Source organism: Parasteatoda tepidariorum, chromosome 8 (genome assembly GCF_982258835.1).
Source record: "Parasteatoda tepidariorum strain Cologne lab strain chromosome 8, Ptep-v5.0, whole genome shotgun sequence".
NCBI classification, from domain to species: Eukaryota; Metazoa; Arthropoda; class Arachnida; order Araneae; family Theridiidae; genus Parasteatoda; species Parasteatoda tepidariorum.
The window spans coordinates 55,673,790-55,691,668 of NC_141762.1; the positions used below are offsets into that span (position 1 = coordinate 55,673,790).

Here is a 17,879-nt window from a genome sequence, read left to right on the forward strand (position 1 = left end):
TATATTATTTTATTAGAGACTCTAAGTGTTTATATGCTTATATTGATATTTACTTGTGGATAAATTTAAAATAACAGATATTTGAGGTAAGTGCTTAATTAATTTAAAAACATATTGAAAAGTAAGATCTTTATAGTTCAAAAAAAAAAAAAAATGAATGATTTAGTGTTTGAAAAATAGTAAATTTCATTGTTTATATGCTTAATTTTAAGATATGATTAAAATCCATGGAAATATAATTATTGAATTGTTTATCTATGATATACATATAATATAATTGTTTAGTATTATATAATATAATTGTTTATACATGATCTTTGAGGTGTTATGGTTTAAAAATATTTTTTATTTTGATTTGTTGTAATTATTGTTTAATTAATAATGTGAATATTAAATATTATTAGTATTACTGTGTGTCAGTAGGTTATAGTTAAAGTGGATAATTATTCTTGTATTAGATATTATTTTATAACTATTTTTGCTATAAAAAAAAAAGGTTATATAGAATTGAATTATTGATACTATCGTTACAGTGTATAATTATACATAGGTACATAATGATAACTGAGTTTATATATGAGTAGTTTGAATATCTCATCTGTATTAGTGTTTAATATTCTTATTATGTTGTCATTGGAAATATTGCATAATCATGTTTATCGTATGTATCAATGTGTATTATTATTTTTTTTTATCGCAAACAGTTGTTTTTTTTTAATTTTCAGATTAACGATTAATTATTGTGTAATATAATCATTATCTTAGGGGGAAAGGTGTAATGTTTGGCAACTGTTTGGCGATCGTTCAGGCGCACTTGGCGCATTGTGTCACCCCTTCGGGGGCATGCTAGGAATCGAGGTAGAGGTATGTTTATCTTGGTCGGGAGAGGGTCTCCCTTGGTTGTTTAAGAGCTGGATGCTCGAATATAAAAATAATGACTAGTTTCTTTTAATTTTTAATAAAGTTAAGTTTATTATTATGAAAATCTGGTGTGATTATTTGTATGGAATATAGTCATTACAATACATTAATTATAAAACATATATGCGCCATCTAAATGAGCAATAACTGTTACTACTTTTAACGATAACAATTTTAAAAATGCGAGAAAAGTTTATGGTAAAAAAACTTAATTTTCAGTCAACATTAGAATATTAGAACTTTATTTTTACGTTTTCTCCGTTATAATGAAAAATGCAATCTCCATATTTCGGAGGTGCATTCATGTTCGGAAAAAAATTAAGAGTGATGCATTACGATGACATGACTGTTCTTTTAAACACATTTCGTTTTTAAATGCTTATTTCCGATCAGAGTTTTTGTAACTTTTTATAATTGGTAGATTAAACGAGGCAGTTTAAAAACATTACATGGCTTCTAGAGTAGCTCTCATTTTCCTTGCAACGCCATGTAAGAGAGCAGCTTGACCGACAGGCATTTTAGTGAGTATATTTTCAGTCAACAAAGCCCATATAGTGTTAGCTGTGAATTTTGTTTCAATGTTGGTACACCTCGTGTTATAATGAAAATGCCAAACCTCGGCCTCACACCAAGCTTGATCGGTATTGGTGGCTTCATCAAAATATCCCTTCTTCACACAAGAGAAGGTTAAAGAAGAGTTTTCGTCACGTGATCCAGCACACACTGCATCCTCTTGTTCTAAAAAGAAGGTAATCATTTCAGCTTCTCCAATCCATTTGGTGTCGATATTCTGGAACGCAGATGAAGAGAGTACATGGTATTTATTTTCATCAAAAACGCATCCTCCAGGTAAAGCAAGGCCATTGCCATCGATAACTAAAACAACATCTAAGTATTTATGAAGAGTGACAAATTCTATATCTTGCCACCTTGTGATGACAGCAAAAATGTGATGATTGGGTCCCCAGCGACAAAGACTGCCCCTTCCTCTTAAGCCTGTTCGTCCAATGGGATTTTTAGGTAATTGTTCTGAGTCTAGCTCATACATTAATGGCACCTTAAATTTAGTAAGCATCCATGACTGGCGATCAAAACAGACACCCCCTGGATTTATGGTGCAAGTATTAAACTTAAAAATGGGCATTTGGAAATGATCTCCCTCTTTCTCTCGCTTTAGCTGAATGTCAACATCAACATGTATTCTCAGCTCTTTAGGAAAGTCTTCAATGGGTATGGTATAGGCTATAGGATCATAAAAAGTCCAACTACTATTCCACGAAACATTCTTATCTGAAACAGGAAATCGAAGAATATTAGTTCCAGGATATGGAGATGTTCTGGAAAATATTTGTGGTACTTGTTTGAAATTTAGCTTTTCTCTCAAGGGAATTTTCAAGCTGCTACATACCAAATGTTTGTGTGTATTTCTGACAAGAATTTGAAGTTCTGTTAAATAGCCTTGCAACTCATTCATGATTCGCTTTTGTTCCTTAAGCCTAGCTCTCAACATAAATGTGTATTTCATTCGTTTCATTTCTTCATGTTTACTTTTCTTGCTTTTTTCGATAAAATATTCACCCACTAAGCTTTTCCAAATCTTGTAATCTGCTTCATGGAATCGAATTTTACTGACTTTGGTTTTTCTTTTAAACAAGGTTCCAAAAGTACAAGCGAAGATATGAACAGCATAGTTTAAAGGACTTAATGGAGGAGGTAGAACAAAACGATTTTTGAAATCCATAATCACTTCATATCTTCTCCACGTCCAAATATTTGATCCTTTTGAATCTAACTTTCTGGCAGTGTAACGAAATAACACATAGAGCAATGTGATCAGAATCAGTTTTAGAATAATAAAATACTGAAAACCAAGAATATAAGGCCATATTCCAGGATTAGGGCATTCCGGTTTGTTATACCTACCGACTTTACAAATATTTTTCGGTAATCCAATGAAACTTAAGCCCTGCCTCTTTAATTGAAAGCATTTAGAATCAGGAATTCCGAAGTCATCGGGAACATGAGGAATGAGAAATAACGCGGTAAGTAAATTGTAAATTATTCGTCCGCCAAGCTTCAAATTGAAAGGATAATCTGGATAAACTATAGCATGCAGTGCAATTCCATTTCCTATCATTACTAAAACAGCAAATCTCATAAATCCCATGAAATCGATTAAAATCATTCTTTTAATTCTCCATATCAAGCTTCCTAGTTCAGACGATATCGGAAAATACTGAAATGTGAAGCGATAATAAAAGTATAACAAAGCTATGCACAGCATTGCTTTTGTATTGTAAGATGATAAAAATGACAATTGTAATATTAATCTGTTAGCCATGTAGCATGCAAGAAAAACCGTCAGTGAAATTATATCGATTACTTTACGTCTTAATACCATACTAGGATACTGCAAGAAAATATACTGGTGTACTAAGTCCATTAACATCATTAAAGTCCAAATACACATGGCAAAGTCTAAATACGGATTTCCACAAGCTGGCCATAGCACAGCTACGCTGAAGACAAATAAATACATAAAGTGAAAAACAATATTAATCCAAAATTTTGAAATAGGCGCTGTGTATAAGTAATACAATTTTTTAAAAATAGTTACATTTTTCTCGGCATCCGAAAAATTACCGTTTACAGATCGCTTGACTGAATCATGAAACTTCGCGTGGTATGAGCTTTCAGACAGATTTGTCGATTCAAATTTGATCCATAGAAACATAGGAAAGACGAAAAATGTGCATAATATTAATTTTAACCATTGTGGGAGAGTTACGTCACCATAACGAAGGTTTACTATGTTTATATTTCCCATTAGCACGCAGTCCAAGTATTTTTGGCAACAAGGATGGGCCAGGAAATATCTATTTTTAGCAAAAGCTGCAGTTTCGATAAGTGGTTTGTAAGACCAAACTGAACTCTTTGCACATAACACTGCAAGAGCTCTGCAGGGTACTTTGTCGTAGCAATAACTTAGCAATTGTATCGCTGTCTCCGATAACATCTTTGATTGTTGAGATATATCTTCTTGCATATTCAAGTCCACAACAAATGTTTTCAGTCTGTTAAATACTGCAGAACAGACCACTGCCAAATATATAGGTTGTTCGGAGTAATTCAAAAGGATTTTCACCAAATCACTGCGATATGACAAAACAGCCCAGAGTGTAAGTACAGAAATCGCTCTTCTTTCTGATTGGTCTTCTTTTAATTCATCACCAACCCCACAATATATTTGGCGACAATTTATTAGGTCCGGAATGCTTGTAAATTTTTCGAGCAGATGCGACAGTTTGTGCTCGATGGCATATCCTGGAATTTTTACTGTGGACCTATATCCAAATATAGTTTCCCATACAACAGATCTAAAAAACATTTCTTTCAGGGAGTTTTGAAACAAACTTGATAAAACTTGACTATTGATAAATTTCCGAACTTTAAAACCATTTTTAAGAAACATGGCTATAAATTGTTCTCTTTCTGGTTTGACTAGACACTTAAAAAATATCTCATTATCAATTTTAAAACCATTATCCTTATAAAGTATTTCAGACTTGGCAACATCGGGATTATTCCAATTCATAGTTAACAACAAATCTTCTCTCATGTTATGTGAATCAGAAATAAAATCATCTGGGCGGGAATTAAAAGAAGCCTTTAGCAAATAAGAAGTTAAAGGAATTGAGTCATCTTCCAAATCAAAACGATTAAGAACTGTTATGGTTTCTCTACCATGTTGATAGGAACATCGAATACAGTTTATTATTTTCATGAAAATTTCTTGTTTTAATGTTTTACTAAGGGATCCATCAGGACACAGCTTATCCCATTGCTCTAAAAAAAGAGGTTTTATCACTGTCTCACAATACTCGCCAAGGTTAACTGAGTCATGAAAATTTCGAATTTGGCTGTATGTGAAAGATATCAAATCAGCCAGTCCACCACTACCTTTCATCACTATCAATGGCAAGCCTTTTTTAATGAGTCCCAAAATCATGCCCATATCATTCAACTCGCCATGGAATAATATGACTACGACAGGAATTTTCTTCCGGGAAATATCTTCCCGTGAGTCATCATTCAAAGAAATACGACCTTCGCTGATATGACTTAAAAAACTCATCATAAAGTTTGAGACCCCTTGCTTCACTTTGTGAGCATCCTTCAAAAATACATAGCAGTCAAAGTTTTCATTTATGTCTTTTTTCAAGCCTTGCTGTTTTTCTAAATCCTCCCTCATGAACTCAATTTTTTCAGAAATTCTCAAGGCGTCCAATCTATGGATGCCAATCAAAGCTGCTTCGGGAAAAGCGTATCTGTTTTTTTGCCTGAAGAATACTTTTCGTCTCGAGATTTCATTTTTGAAAGCCTCACCCAACTCACTTGTGAACCCTTCATCTAACCCATTCGTGCATAACCATGTTTCAGTAGTGTTTAAAGTCGACATTAAACCTTTTATTAGGAGATGTCCCAACAAACGACATTCCTCCGATATATCAAGCATTTCTTCAGTGCTGGCATCTAAAAATAAAACTACTCGCGGAGTCTTCCAGTTGTTGTTGGTGAGTAATTTAGAGAAGATCTTCGCTGTATCAAATGTACTACAAGATGACAGCAAAAAGGGTATGTGCTTAGTCCCTACATGCAAGAATCCATTATCAATATCATCATCATTGTGTGATATTTTATTAAACGATTCGAAAGGATCTTTTGGTGCACCGTTTGTTTGCATTTTAAGCCAAGAAATATTACGACGTCATTTTTTTTATTCCGAATATAATTTATAGCGTTTTTTTTCGTACTTTGTACTGTAAAAGAACTATGTAAGCTTTCTTTTTGCTCCATCGAATTCCTTGTTTTCTGACGAAAACAAAGTAAATAAATTGTTGCCACAATCGTTGAAATAAATGTTTAAATCCCTATTTTCAATTAGCACTGCTCGTCAAATTCCCACGTGATTTTGGTAATCCACAAAATGTATTTTCATTGAAACTCTAAATTCCATTTCTAAAGTAACTCTCAAAAACAGATTGGTCTAATCTCAATTTAAGTGTTACAATTATTAAAATAATTCTTTTAAATGTTAATGTTATTAAATGTTAAAATCGCTATTTTCAATTAGTACAGCTCGTCAAATTCCAAGGTGGTTTTGGTAATGCACAAAATGTATTTTCATTGATACTCTAAATTTCATAAGTTAGATCTGAAATAACTCTCAAAAACAGATTGGTCTTATCTCAATTTACGTGTTACAGTTATTAAAATAATTCTTTTAATCATCATCTGAGGATCTGATAAATTAAATTATTGTTTTGGCATTGCTTTATTTTTTCTTAACACTCAATCAATAACATAAACCTAAATATACTATTCAAATCTTTGGGCAAAGGCAAAAACTTTTCAGTTTACAGAGAATACTCAGAGGCATCTGTAGCTCGATCTAACTTCAAAATTGCTATAAATGTAGTAAAGAGAGTAACGACGATATGGGAAAAAAGATTTCGTAAAAAAAAAAAATTAATTTCGAAAATAGCCAAATATTTCTAATATATATCCAAATATTAGCTAAATATTTCTCTCATCACAAATGGGGAAACAATGTATATCCTGCATCAGCACCTAAAAACATGATTAATTATCTATCTTTCATTTTATGTATCTGTTTAAATCATTTATATGTTGTGGGAGAGGGTCAAAATTTACTTTGTTCTAATTTATTTCAGTATTAGGTAGGCAGATATTTTATTTACGGGAAAAAGCTCTGAGAAGGATTCAAAAACATACCAAAAGATGTAAAGTAGATGAAATTAATTAAACTTTTCACGCACATTTGCATGTTACGGGATCATTTAATGATTAATTTTGAGTAAATTATTCGGGAGAATCTCAAGTTTCGCGGTGGTGAAGGTTTACCGAAATCGCATTCTGATATTTTGAAAGTAAACGCTACAACGAGCTGGAGAGAGAAAATTTCGAGCTATAATTAATAACAAAATAATTATTGATATTATATCAGAAACAATGCTGGAAATATTTATCTGAAAGATTTTTGGGAAGTATATCAATGCGTAACGTGATAAATTTCCTTTTTTATCAGCAAGAACTTTTAATCAGATATTTATGAGCCTTGTTCATAAATTATAAATTAGATTTTTTAAAAAAATTAACGATGAACGTAGGCAAAATTAGTTAAACTTTTCACGCACGTTTTTTCTTCCTACACTGTTCTTATCTAAAATCCGACGCACCAAAACAAAGAATAAAACTAAATCTTTCATTGGATAACTTCTTTCAGAAAATCAGAAATGCATTTATTTTTTCAGTTTGTAAAATTATCAGTTTACTTTTAAGGTTGTTAAGGTGTTTTTGTATGCAAAAAAGGATAAGAACTTTTGAAACTAGATCACGAAAATAAAAATAAAAAACCTGATAAGATTTGAAATCTAAACTAGAAACAAGATTTCTTTTTTTTTAAAGAGTTTAACATGGAATAATTACGTGAAGTCAGCATTTGATAGAAGTATCTTAATTTATTGAAAAGAAAAGAATAAAATGAATATAGCTTTTCTTTTTTTTTAAGAAAATATATTAATCTTACTAGTGGGTTCCAGTCCTTACACGCTAACGCTCGTAAGCCCCATAAATCAGGGAGCGAGATTTCCACTCGCTAGTTCGCGACAGAATCAGCTGTGGTTCCCAATTTTTTTTTTTTTTTTGGCTATGGAACCCTGAAAAATCAACCTCCTTTCGGCGGAACCTCGACTTTACAAATGAATTTCATTAAAGTTTTTTTGAACGTTATAGCCTATAAGAGACTGCTTTTAAATATTTCGTTAGAGGTATGAGGATTTTTAATAGTTTTATTATTAATAATCTTAAATTGTGCTTTATGTCCGACAGTCAAATTTGCAGTCCTGTTACTATTTCTGTCTGGTTATGAGTTCGCTTTTAGCGGAAATACATAATCTGAAAATGAATGAAATAAGACAAATTATAGCTTTTTTCGAAATGAAAACTTAAATAACTGTTATAAATGGTTGAAAATGGTTATTAGGGAAACGTATTTCCTTATTAAAGATGTTAGTTACTTTGTTTTTGATTTGAAAAGCATAATGGAAAATTCCAATGCAATATTTTATAAATGCTTTTTTTTTCGTAATTTGTTCAATATATTGCTGTCAGAAATATTATATTTTATCTTAAAAATGTCATTTCTATTTCTTTGGCATTTTATTTGAAGTAACATGACACAGTCAACCGAAAGATTAATTAAATTATGAATTATAGGGTGAATCTAAATATTATCTCAGGTTTCAAAACTCATCATTTGTTATAAAAATTAACTCTCAGAATCCCTTAAACTCTTCCACCGAGTGCTAGGGTTCCGCGGAACACCAGTTGGGCTTCACTCGAACACCAAGCGAATTCGCTTGGAGTTCGAGCTATTCGAAATGCAGTCTAGTATTTGGCAACTTAAATGAATGCAAAAAGTCTAAAAAAAAACATTACTGCAGAATAAATAAATTATTTCTTTTTCTCAAAAGTGAGCATCACGAAAAATACATATTTATATCATGGAATCTGAATTCTCATTTTTTTTTTCAGAACTTTCAGCTATCAAAAGTTATTTAGCAACTAAATATTTTAGTCACTCAATAGATGTATAGACGGTAAAAACATAATCACTTTGAATTATTGATCATGCAGTTTCATTAATATTATTATTAATATATTATTATTATTCATGTTAAATATTTAAGAAAAAAATATTTAACATGACAAAAAAATGCCCTATAAAAGGGTAAAATAGCATTTTAAAGTACTGAGTACAAAAGATTGAAAACGCAGCAAAACGTGCCTTTATTTTTGTATAAAAGATTGTAATCAATCATCCGAGAATCAATTGCTTTGTGTATTTCTTGGAAAAACTGATAAAACAATGATTGCATTGAATTTAATAAGCTTTAGTGTACTACAATAGATATGTATCGAATTCAATTTATTTTAACGTTGATAAAAAATGTCCTTGGTTATGTGAAAAGATAATTATTTCTCGTCGAAGATCAATGAAATAATATATTCTGAGCAAAACACTGTACTAACAAAAAGCATTTTTTTTTTCATCATAAAGAGGACTCTGGGAAAATTTTTCAAAAAAGCTTTATTTGTTTGTTAAAGATGAATCTTTACATTACAACTAATAAGTAATGCTCACTTCATGATTAGTACATTATTTATGAAATATGAAATAAATAATTTTGAATGACCATACTACAAAACATATATGCAAAAATTTATACAAAACGTATTGCTACAATAATTAATAACTAACTTCAATATACATATTTATACCTGATTTTATATTTTGGAATTTTCACGCTACAAAGCGTTTGGCTAGGCGAAACGGCGAGACCACTTGCTCATTGATGCTCTGTCAGAATCAGATTCCTGCAAGTGGTGTCATCGCCGATAAATCGTGACATTCGCTTATGTTACGATTCAGAAGCCAATCAGGATCGGCACGTCATGTGACGTCACTTACTGGTATCTAATTAAATCTGATCTGAAAATTAATTCAGCGTGATATTAAACTAAGCCTAATTACTGTGACGTTAACCCGCCAAGTGTTAACGTTACTATATAATTTAATCTTATGGTTGGGTCTAATCACGTATTTTTCTTCTCAAGTTGCAAATACTCTAATACCACATATTTCTTTGTTTGTTTATTGTTACACATACATATGAGCTCATTAAAAAGTACGGCTTATAATCTCTCGTCTAGATAAAGAATAGATAGAGAAACTCATTACTTTACTTGCGACTACTCTCGACCACTTTTTTTTAAAAAAAGGGTCGGTTTTACAGCACTACAAAATGTTGAGCAAACGCTTCACCAATCAAGAGTGGTGCAATTTGCATTATGTTGAAAGAATTTATACACCAGATGTAACAACAAATAATAGTTGAACATTAGTAGCCGTAAACCCAAAAAATTGGGTCGGTTGTTCAACGACAGGTTATAAAATAAAAATAAATAAATAAAAATAATGAAAACTTAACGCGAATACATATTGAAAAAAAAATCGAATCAACATGACTATTTTACGAGAACATTTTTAACTAATATGAGAATATTAAGATGATTAATCTCTCACACTTATCATCATTTTATGATTCAATAACAGTGCCATAATTTATAATTCTCGACCCTCAGATAGGAAGTGAAGATGAATCCGAATACTTCAAACAAAATTGCATCAAAATAAATATTACACCTGAAAGATGTCTCTTTGCTGAATGAAGTCAATCATTTGGGTGACGGGATGAAGCAAATGTCACAGTTTTGGAGTAATGAAACCTGTAATAAAATGTTTTAATGCATAATTAAATCAGGAAAAATTCTTTTTTTATTTCAATAAAATGTTAAACTTTTTTTTTTACATTGTTATCTTTTTAAATGTTACCTGCTTCTTTCTTCTTACCTGTGCTACAGAGTTTTTAACCCCTTCTACCATTCACTTTTATTCTATCGTACTATTTTTAACTGTCTAAAATAAAGGATGTTGTTTCTTCTCAAAACTCTGTTATGGTGTTTTAAGCTTTTAAAAACAAGTGTTTTAAGATTACCTAATTTTAGTACAATGCTTACTATATATCTTACTATATATCCTCTTAAAAATAAAATTCAGTGAAGCCTCCAGAAAAAACCATCCTTGTGTAGCAACCTCCTCTATTTACGATCACTTTTGGGAGGTACGGAAGTCTTTCCATAGACTTTGTTTTGAAGAAAGCCTTTAGGAGAGGCCATCAAAACCTCTTCCAGCAAATGGACAAACTTCCGCACCAAATGCGGAAAAGGTCAAATAAGGAAACAAAAAATATTAACAAAACAATTGAGTAGATATGTGTTCAAACTATTTGTTAGTGGATCTTAGCTAGAGAACTCTTTTTGACGATCTCTAAAAGAGATCAAAAATCTCATATTGCAGTCAAAGTACACTAAAGACGATGCTATCGATGTTTCATTTTTTGAGTTAAAAGTTAAATTAGCTAAGAAAGTTTTTTAGAAAAAACTAAGTACCTCTAACAAACAAACCTCCTCTCATTTTTAAAGCAAACAAATTTTTATGCTATACAACTAAATACAAACTTAAACAAAAACATAATTGATTGTTTATTTGAAATAGCTCTATGATTCATAATTGGTACGTTTGTTTTTACACTTTATATGAGTAGGGGTCATTTTTATTCATTGATCTGGTTTTCATGACACCAACGCAAGTGACATTTCCGCATCAAGAAAACGACACTGACTAAAATAAAAATCGTTTGCGAAAAATCATGTACCTTCAATAACATTTTAAAGTCAATAGAGTTCCCCTAAGAACGATCAACATTAATGACCATCATTAACACTGTGGAACAGAGAGTGGTCGCTCCCGGGGCTAAAGAGAGAATCTCTTTTCTTTATCCCTGGGTAGCTCCCCGAGAGATTTTACTGTATTAGCTAAATCATGAAAATTTTGCTAACTTTCTTCATCAATGCAGATGATTATTCGGGAAATATTTAAAAAAAAAAAGAACGGTAATCGAACATATCATTTCTACCTATTTTTTATTACTATTATTGACTGTCATTTCTTTTTTTTTATTTAAAACATGTCATTAATTAGTGATATTTCCTGCTGATACGTAATATTATTACTATTGCTTCTTGCAAATAAATATAGACAGTAATAGTAGTTGCGACGGATAACTTACTTCTGAAGTGGAGGTATAAATAAAATGTTTCTATTACCAGTTTTTTATCTTTTCCAAATGAAAAACAAACTTGTAAATAAAATAAAAAAATTTCATGCAAATCTACCAATTGCACTTTTGGAGAAAAAAATGCCAACTATAATATCCTATTATGCTTTTTTGGGTGGAGAATTCAATATGAATGTGCTCTTAATTCAGTTTTTAATAACTTATTACATTCAATTTTCTTAAGAAAAAATAAATTTTTTTCTCGCTTTTTCTTGCGTTTTTTCTTGCGATTTGTTATCGTATTTTCTCTATTTCTCACGTTTCCTCTAAACAACAGGTAGAGAAAAAAAGTTTTTTTTTAATTGTATTGTCACAATATGCGATTATTATATAAAATTAGTCTCAACATCTGTTTTGAAAAAGCTAATATTTTAAATTCATCTTTTTCTTTCGTTTAGTTCTTTCACTTACTGATATAATCGCTGAAGTTATTTCAGCTTTGCAAATTTTGAGAAAAAAAGCGAAAAACTGGTTAAAAGCACATTTTAGTTTTACTCTGTTTAAAAATAAAATTTGTTACTAACCACCATTTATTAGCAGTTGCACTTCATGATTATATTTTTGTGAACTTTCTCGAGTGAATATACGTATCTCAGCTGTCAATAAATAGTGGTAGAAATTGGTAGTTTTACTTCTTAAAATAAAGAAAAATATTGTGTTTTTACCATCAGTAATAATTAATTTACTTATCCCCGATCCGCCTTAATCAGTACCTAATATTTTTCAAACTCCATCAAGGAAAATAAAAAAAAAAGCCATAGTGTAAGTGCCTTACATTTGAAGCAATGCGATGATGTTAAATTATATATATAATCTCGCCGTAAAAATTATCTGCGCTTTAGAATAGATATATAACTTAAATGTTTTAAAAGTTATTGAACCTTTTTAAAAATCGCCAATTTGGCGACATTTTTCCACCTAGATAAAAATTATCAAAATCTCTGCCGTATTCTCAGTTTTTGCAAATTTTATGAGCCCACACAATACAACATTGCAGTAAGATTTTAAATATTAAAAAATTAGAATATAAATGCTTTTCATTTTCGCAAAACGGGGGCTTTTCTCCATATTGACGTTTTGAGCCATTTTCAAAATAAGCGTAGACAGTGCTGGCTTTAGACTTACTTAAACTTGACCTAACAGTCATGTGAAACAGTTGCAAACTCACAACAGTTATAAAAATAGCATATTACTCGCAAAAAAGCATAATTTTATATTACGACGGAGCCTTTGAGAAACAGCCTTAAAACTACCTAATCATTAAAAAAAAATTATATATCGTAGGCTAATTGGCCGATGTCATTTTACAATGCACCTAAGAAACTTGTTCCAATAAACCTTATGTATTAGGGCAGCAATTCGCTTATAGCCATATTTTTCAGTAAGCCTATTTGCATGACTAAAAATTAAAAAAAAAAAAACGAGTTACCTTATTAAAATACCATACCGAAAATATTACATGTTATACTTTTGCGACAACATTTTTTTTTACAGACTCAGCTTGGAATCTCATTACTTAGCTAACTAATTACAACAATCGTGTCTCACTTACGTGCTTTGCAATTCGCCCTTTGTGGCCAGTCACAAACATTCTTTTTAGGGTTAAAATGCAGTCCACCTTTGCAGTTGTGAGGATAAGCCATGCCATGATCGCATTGATAAAACATAGTGCAATCAGTTGGGTGGGGAAAATAAACAGAAAATCTTCCATTCTTCTTTGGACACTCATCAAAGTCTGAGTGTTTACCAGTACCTGAAACAAGAAGAAAAAAATATTACAGTATAATAATTATGAATATCAGAAAAAGCCAAAAGGATCGATAGTGTACTAGAATATATCAACAAACTAAGCTCAAGTTTTTACGATGGCGCTGGAAACGGCATAACAATTGGCTTCAATGACATAATAAATAAGGAGCTCATAGAAGACATGAGAACGAATCACGGAAAGAAAGCATCGGGTAAAAAAGTATTTTTAAAAAATCACCAGAAAAAGCTCATGTTACACCACTAAAAAAACAGAATCATTAAGTTTTGAGAAGAATTTTTAAAAAAAATCTGCGATTATTTAATAATTAGGAATTTAATGACCGAATCATGGTAATAACATAACGTTACGATCTATCCACGGACATATTTAAATTTTTGTTCCGAAGAGAAAGCGTGTTTTTTTCTTCAAACGAAAGCAAAAGAAAATAACGTTTAGTGATCTTACCAACAAAATAAAAGAAAAATAATTTAAAATTAAATAAGACAGGTTTTAAAAAGAAATGCTAATTATTGTTTACTGAACAAATAAATGAATTATAAATAGGAGAAAAAATCAAATAAAAAAAAATCAAATAATAATTTTTTTCCAATGACATAAGTCATACAGGCATCTGAAGAGCAGATTTGTAAGCCACTCTTTCAGGGGCACCATATTAAGTGGGCCATTATTGCCCCCACAGTAAGGACAGATAGTACAGAGAATGAAAGAACATCCATGCCTTCCTTGTGATTCGAGCCCAGAACCTTTCTGGTGCAATGCCAGTTCCCTGACTCCTACACAGGTAGATCGGCATCAAATAATAAATAAAGTAATGAAAATAAAATAAAACAGCTAAACAAAAACGTTATATAAAATTAATTTGAAAAACAACTTACTTTTACAACCTGATTGATGAACACACTCTTGCTGGGAAGCATTAAATACCATGTCCGCTGTACAAAAGTACTGAAGTGGTTTTCCCTTCGAACAAATGAACATACTCTTGCAGTCAGTTGGATCAGGTATTAATCTTGGAATTTTACCAGACACCGATGTACTACAAGTAGGAGACCAAGAAGACGCATTGGAAAACTTTATTAGGAATATTGACGCGAAACTGATCTGCATGAAAGTTATTGTGAAGTAAATCATCTTGAAAAAATTTTTATGACTTTAAAATCTGGAAGGAAAAAAATATTTTTTTTTTATAAACCAAACACCACTCGGGACAATATTCTACTAAGAAAACACAAATCATTTAATGTTTTTGAACATTAGGTAATATATATTTTCCTCTTGCGTTGTATTTTATAACCAGTCGACCCAATTTTGAATTTGTTTTAAATCAACTCCGTAACCATGTAGTTTTGAACTACATCCAGAATATAAGGAAATACCTGGATCAAGCATTGGGACAAACTAAACTTCGTGGAAGATGTTTAATGGAAATAATACGCATTTGCTTTACATGGAGAGGTTTTGTAAATGCTTCAAATATATGTTGCAATTGTTTGTAAAAATTAACTTACGGTAACATTAACGTTTATTTAACATACATTTCGTGTTATGTAAACAATTTTAACTTGACTAATTTCTAAATCAACTGAGAACAATAAATTCTAAAGAAAAAGCAATAGAGCATATTGACGAGTTTTCCGAAAATAGGGTTTGGCACTTTTTCCACACGAAACAACATACAACATGTAAGAATATTTATTTACTTTAAAAAGAAACTTTAATTTTTAGTCATTAAAAATTTCTGTTTCAAATAATTTCATGCTATTACTAACAATCGATTCTCCTGTTACAACCGACAGAGTTTAGGTAACAGTACCAAGTTACATAATGTCGAGCCTGGTTTAATTAGTACCGATATCAGACTAACAATTCAGTCCCTCGATCACTCCCTAGGCCTAGAGGAATCGTAGACTTTTGTAAGCGAATAAAGATATGGAATATTCGCTTACATTTTCCTTAAGATAGGAATAAATGGCAGACTTTATTAACGATTTCAAAATTTTAAATTTTAAAGTCTAGCATTTCTTTTCACATGACAAAATATATCCAAAAGCATTTCCTCGCTTCAAGTTTTTATTGCATTTCTTAATTTCATAATGCCTCCCAATGAGGTGACCAAATCTATATATATATATATATATATATATATATATATATATATATACAAAATACCGATCAACAAATGCTTCCTGGAAAATGGCCGGGCAAGTATATATCGAGAGTAATGTGATCAATGAGCCATTGCCCGGTATTCTCTACACTGTTCTTTCAAGGTTAAAGGTCAGCTTGGTATTCCCCTCATAGACATTTCTTCTAATCTATCCTAGGGGAAAAATTTGTAATCAGCCCCGGAGGGGATTCCAAAATTCTGATATTAAAAAAAAAAAATTCCAAAATTCTGAAATCAAAAATAAGATTTTGTGTGCTGTGCATGTCCAGGGGATTCCTGGAAAATGGCCGGGCAAGTATATATCGAGAATAATTAGATCAATGTGCACGCTTATTCCATTTACGAAAACAAGTGGTAATTATTAATAATAATCAAATTAACCTGAATAATAACCTAGCAGAAATCAATGAGCCATTACCCGGTATTCTCTACACTTTTCTTTCAAGGTTAGAGGTCATTGCTTGGTATTCACCTCATAGACATTTTTTCTGGTCTATCCTAGGTGAAAAATTTGTAACCACCCCCGGTAGGGGATTCCAAAATTCTGATATTAAAAAAAAATATGCTCCAAAATTCTTAAAACAAAAATAAGATTTTGTGTGTTGTGCATGTTTCTGGAAAAATGCAAGCATGCATCTCCAATCTGCAAAAGAAATTTAAAAAAAAAAAAAAAAAAAAAAAAACAACACTTTTTAGGAAATTTTCAAATTGAAAGATGAGTCTAAAAAACGACTCTAATTTCCAAATAATGCATGTAAATGTTTCTAACATTCATTGCAAAAGTGATTCGTTGATTATTGATTAAAAATGTATGAAACGAGCTTAACTCAATAAAGCCTTATGAAGTCACACGTTATCAATAGTGTAACCTTGGTCGAAAAATATTTATCTCATTGAAACAAATAGAAGCAATAATAATAATTAAACCTGTATGACCGAATATTCGAAGGGATTACGTTTTTATGGTTTACATATTAATTTGCTAAACTATTTTATCAAAAACTTTGGGTAACTAAGATTTCTGAAAAATAAAATACATAAAAATTTAATTATTTTCGAATTTTTTCTATTCGATTTAATTGCTGCAATCATTTGTATTCTAAGACCCTAGGACACATTTAAGACAAAATTTGTAACGAGGGAAGCGATTATTTGCCAAGCGAATCATATAAGATTGCATGGCAATCTTTAGGAGTTGGCGAGAGTAGGGGCGGAGCTCACTAGTTTTAAAATAATTCATACAACAATATACGTATCTCTAAATTGATCCTCTCTAATTTCTCTTCTCAGTGTAAGGCAAATGCGGGTAAATTCTATCAAAAAGTCCCACACGAAGCCTAGTTTGTCCCAGGAGTTCCCTTGTCTTCTGAGATGGGTTCAAAATTACAAGTCTACGTAGTTGAACATTTATGGTCCTAAATTCAGAATTGGGTCGGCTGTTCAATGTCGGTTTTATAAAATAAAATAAAATAAAAATATAACTCTTGACATTATTGAACAAATGAAAAACAGCGTTTAAAATCAAAATGTAAAAAAATAATGAATAATTTTATAAATTAATATTTCCCATACCTTTAATCAAGTACTAGCATGCTGCATACAAACTCTCGCTAAAAACTAACTTCTGGTAATTGAGATGAATTGAAAATGTGAGTTTAGGGTTTAAAAAAATATTCATTTTCGATTCATTACGCAAAAGAAAATAAAACGTGATAGTATAACTAACATAATTACGATTAAATCAAACACTAATGATAAAAATTAATCTGATAATCAAACTTATGCATCACGAGTATTAAGAGATGTTCATTATCATATGGTGCACTGATCTTATCATAACTATTTTAAAAATAAAAAAGTTTAAAACAAATAAATACCTGCGTATTTATTTTAAAAATGTGTCACAAAAGTAATGGTAACGATTGTTTAACCCATTCATTCTTAGTTTCATTTTAGTTTTAATCAGATTTTAAGTCCTTTGAAAAACAATACGCGTTTAAAAAAAAAAAAAAGATTAACAAATTGTATATGGAAAAAAAAGAACAGTAAGTAAATTTCTGGTTACAGCGTATAGCTGTCAACTTTCACATTTTAGCCGGAAGTTTTTCCTAGTCTTTTCAAAATTGTTATTTTAATTTTTATTTTTAATAATTATATTTTAACCCTTTTTCTAAGGCCGTGGTTAATGTAATTACCA

At 30.8% G+C, this 17,879-nt stretch overlaps 2 protein-coding genes across 2 annotated transcripts; both read right to left on the reverse strand.

Annotated features, from left to right (window-relative positions):
- Positions 1-1,170: 1,170 nt before the first annotated feature.
- Positions 1,171-5,756, reverse strand: LOC110283562 (protein ced-11-like). Its single transcript, XM_071181042.2, has one exon. The coding sequence runs from the start codon at positions 5,663-5,665 to the stop codon at positions 1,367-1,369; it is 4,299 nt and encodes a 1,432-aa protein (XP_071037143.2). The 5' UTR covers positions 5,666-5,756; the 3' UTR covers positions 1,171-1,366.
- A 3,321-nt stretch (positions 5,757-9,077) lies between these two features.
- LOC107436554 (peritrophin-1) lies at positions 9,078-17,425 on the reverse strand. The gene is made up of 4 exons (XM_016048316.4): positions 17,255-17,425; positions 14,391-14,674; positions 13,297-13,497; positions 9,078-10,293 (listed from the first exon to the last, which is right to left on the reverse strand). The coding sequence occupies exons 2-4, from the start codon at positions 14,644-14,646 to the stop codon at positions 10,271-10,273; spliced, it is 480 nt and encodes a 159-aa protein (XP_015903802.3). The 5' UTR covers positions 14,647-14,674; positions 17,255-17,425; the 3' UTR covers positions 9,078-10,270.
- Between the last annotated feature and the right edge of the window lie 454 nt (positions 17,426-17,879).

Excerpts from the sequence above, each read along its gene's own strand:
- LOC110283562 (XM_071181042.2), bottom strand. The coding sequence starts at position 5,665 with ATGCAAACAAACGGTGCACCAAAAGATCCTTTCGAATCGTTTAATAAA.
- LOC107436554 (XM_016048316.4), bottom strand. The coding sequence starts at position 14,646 with ATGATTTACTTCACAATAACTTTCATGCAGATCAGTTTCGCGTCAATA. Across the intron at positions 13,498-14,390 it reads TCATCAATCAGGTTGTAAAA|GTACTGGTAAACACTCAGAC; the intron begins GTAAGTTGTTTT and ends TTCTTGTTTCAG. Across the intron at positions 10,294-13,296 it reads AAGGGCGAATTGCAAAGCAC|GTTTCATTACTCCAAAACTG; the intron begins GTAAGTGAGACA and ends ATTTTATTACAG.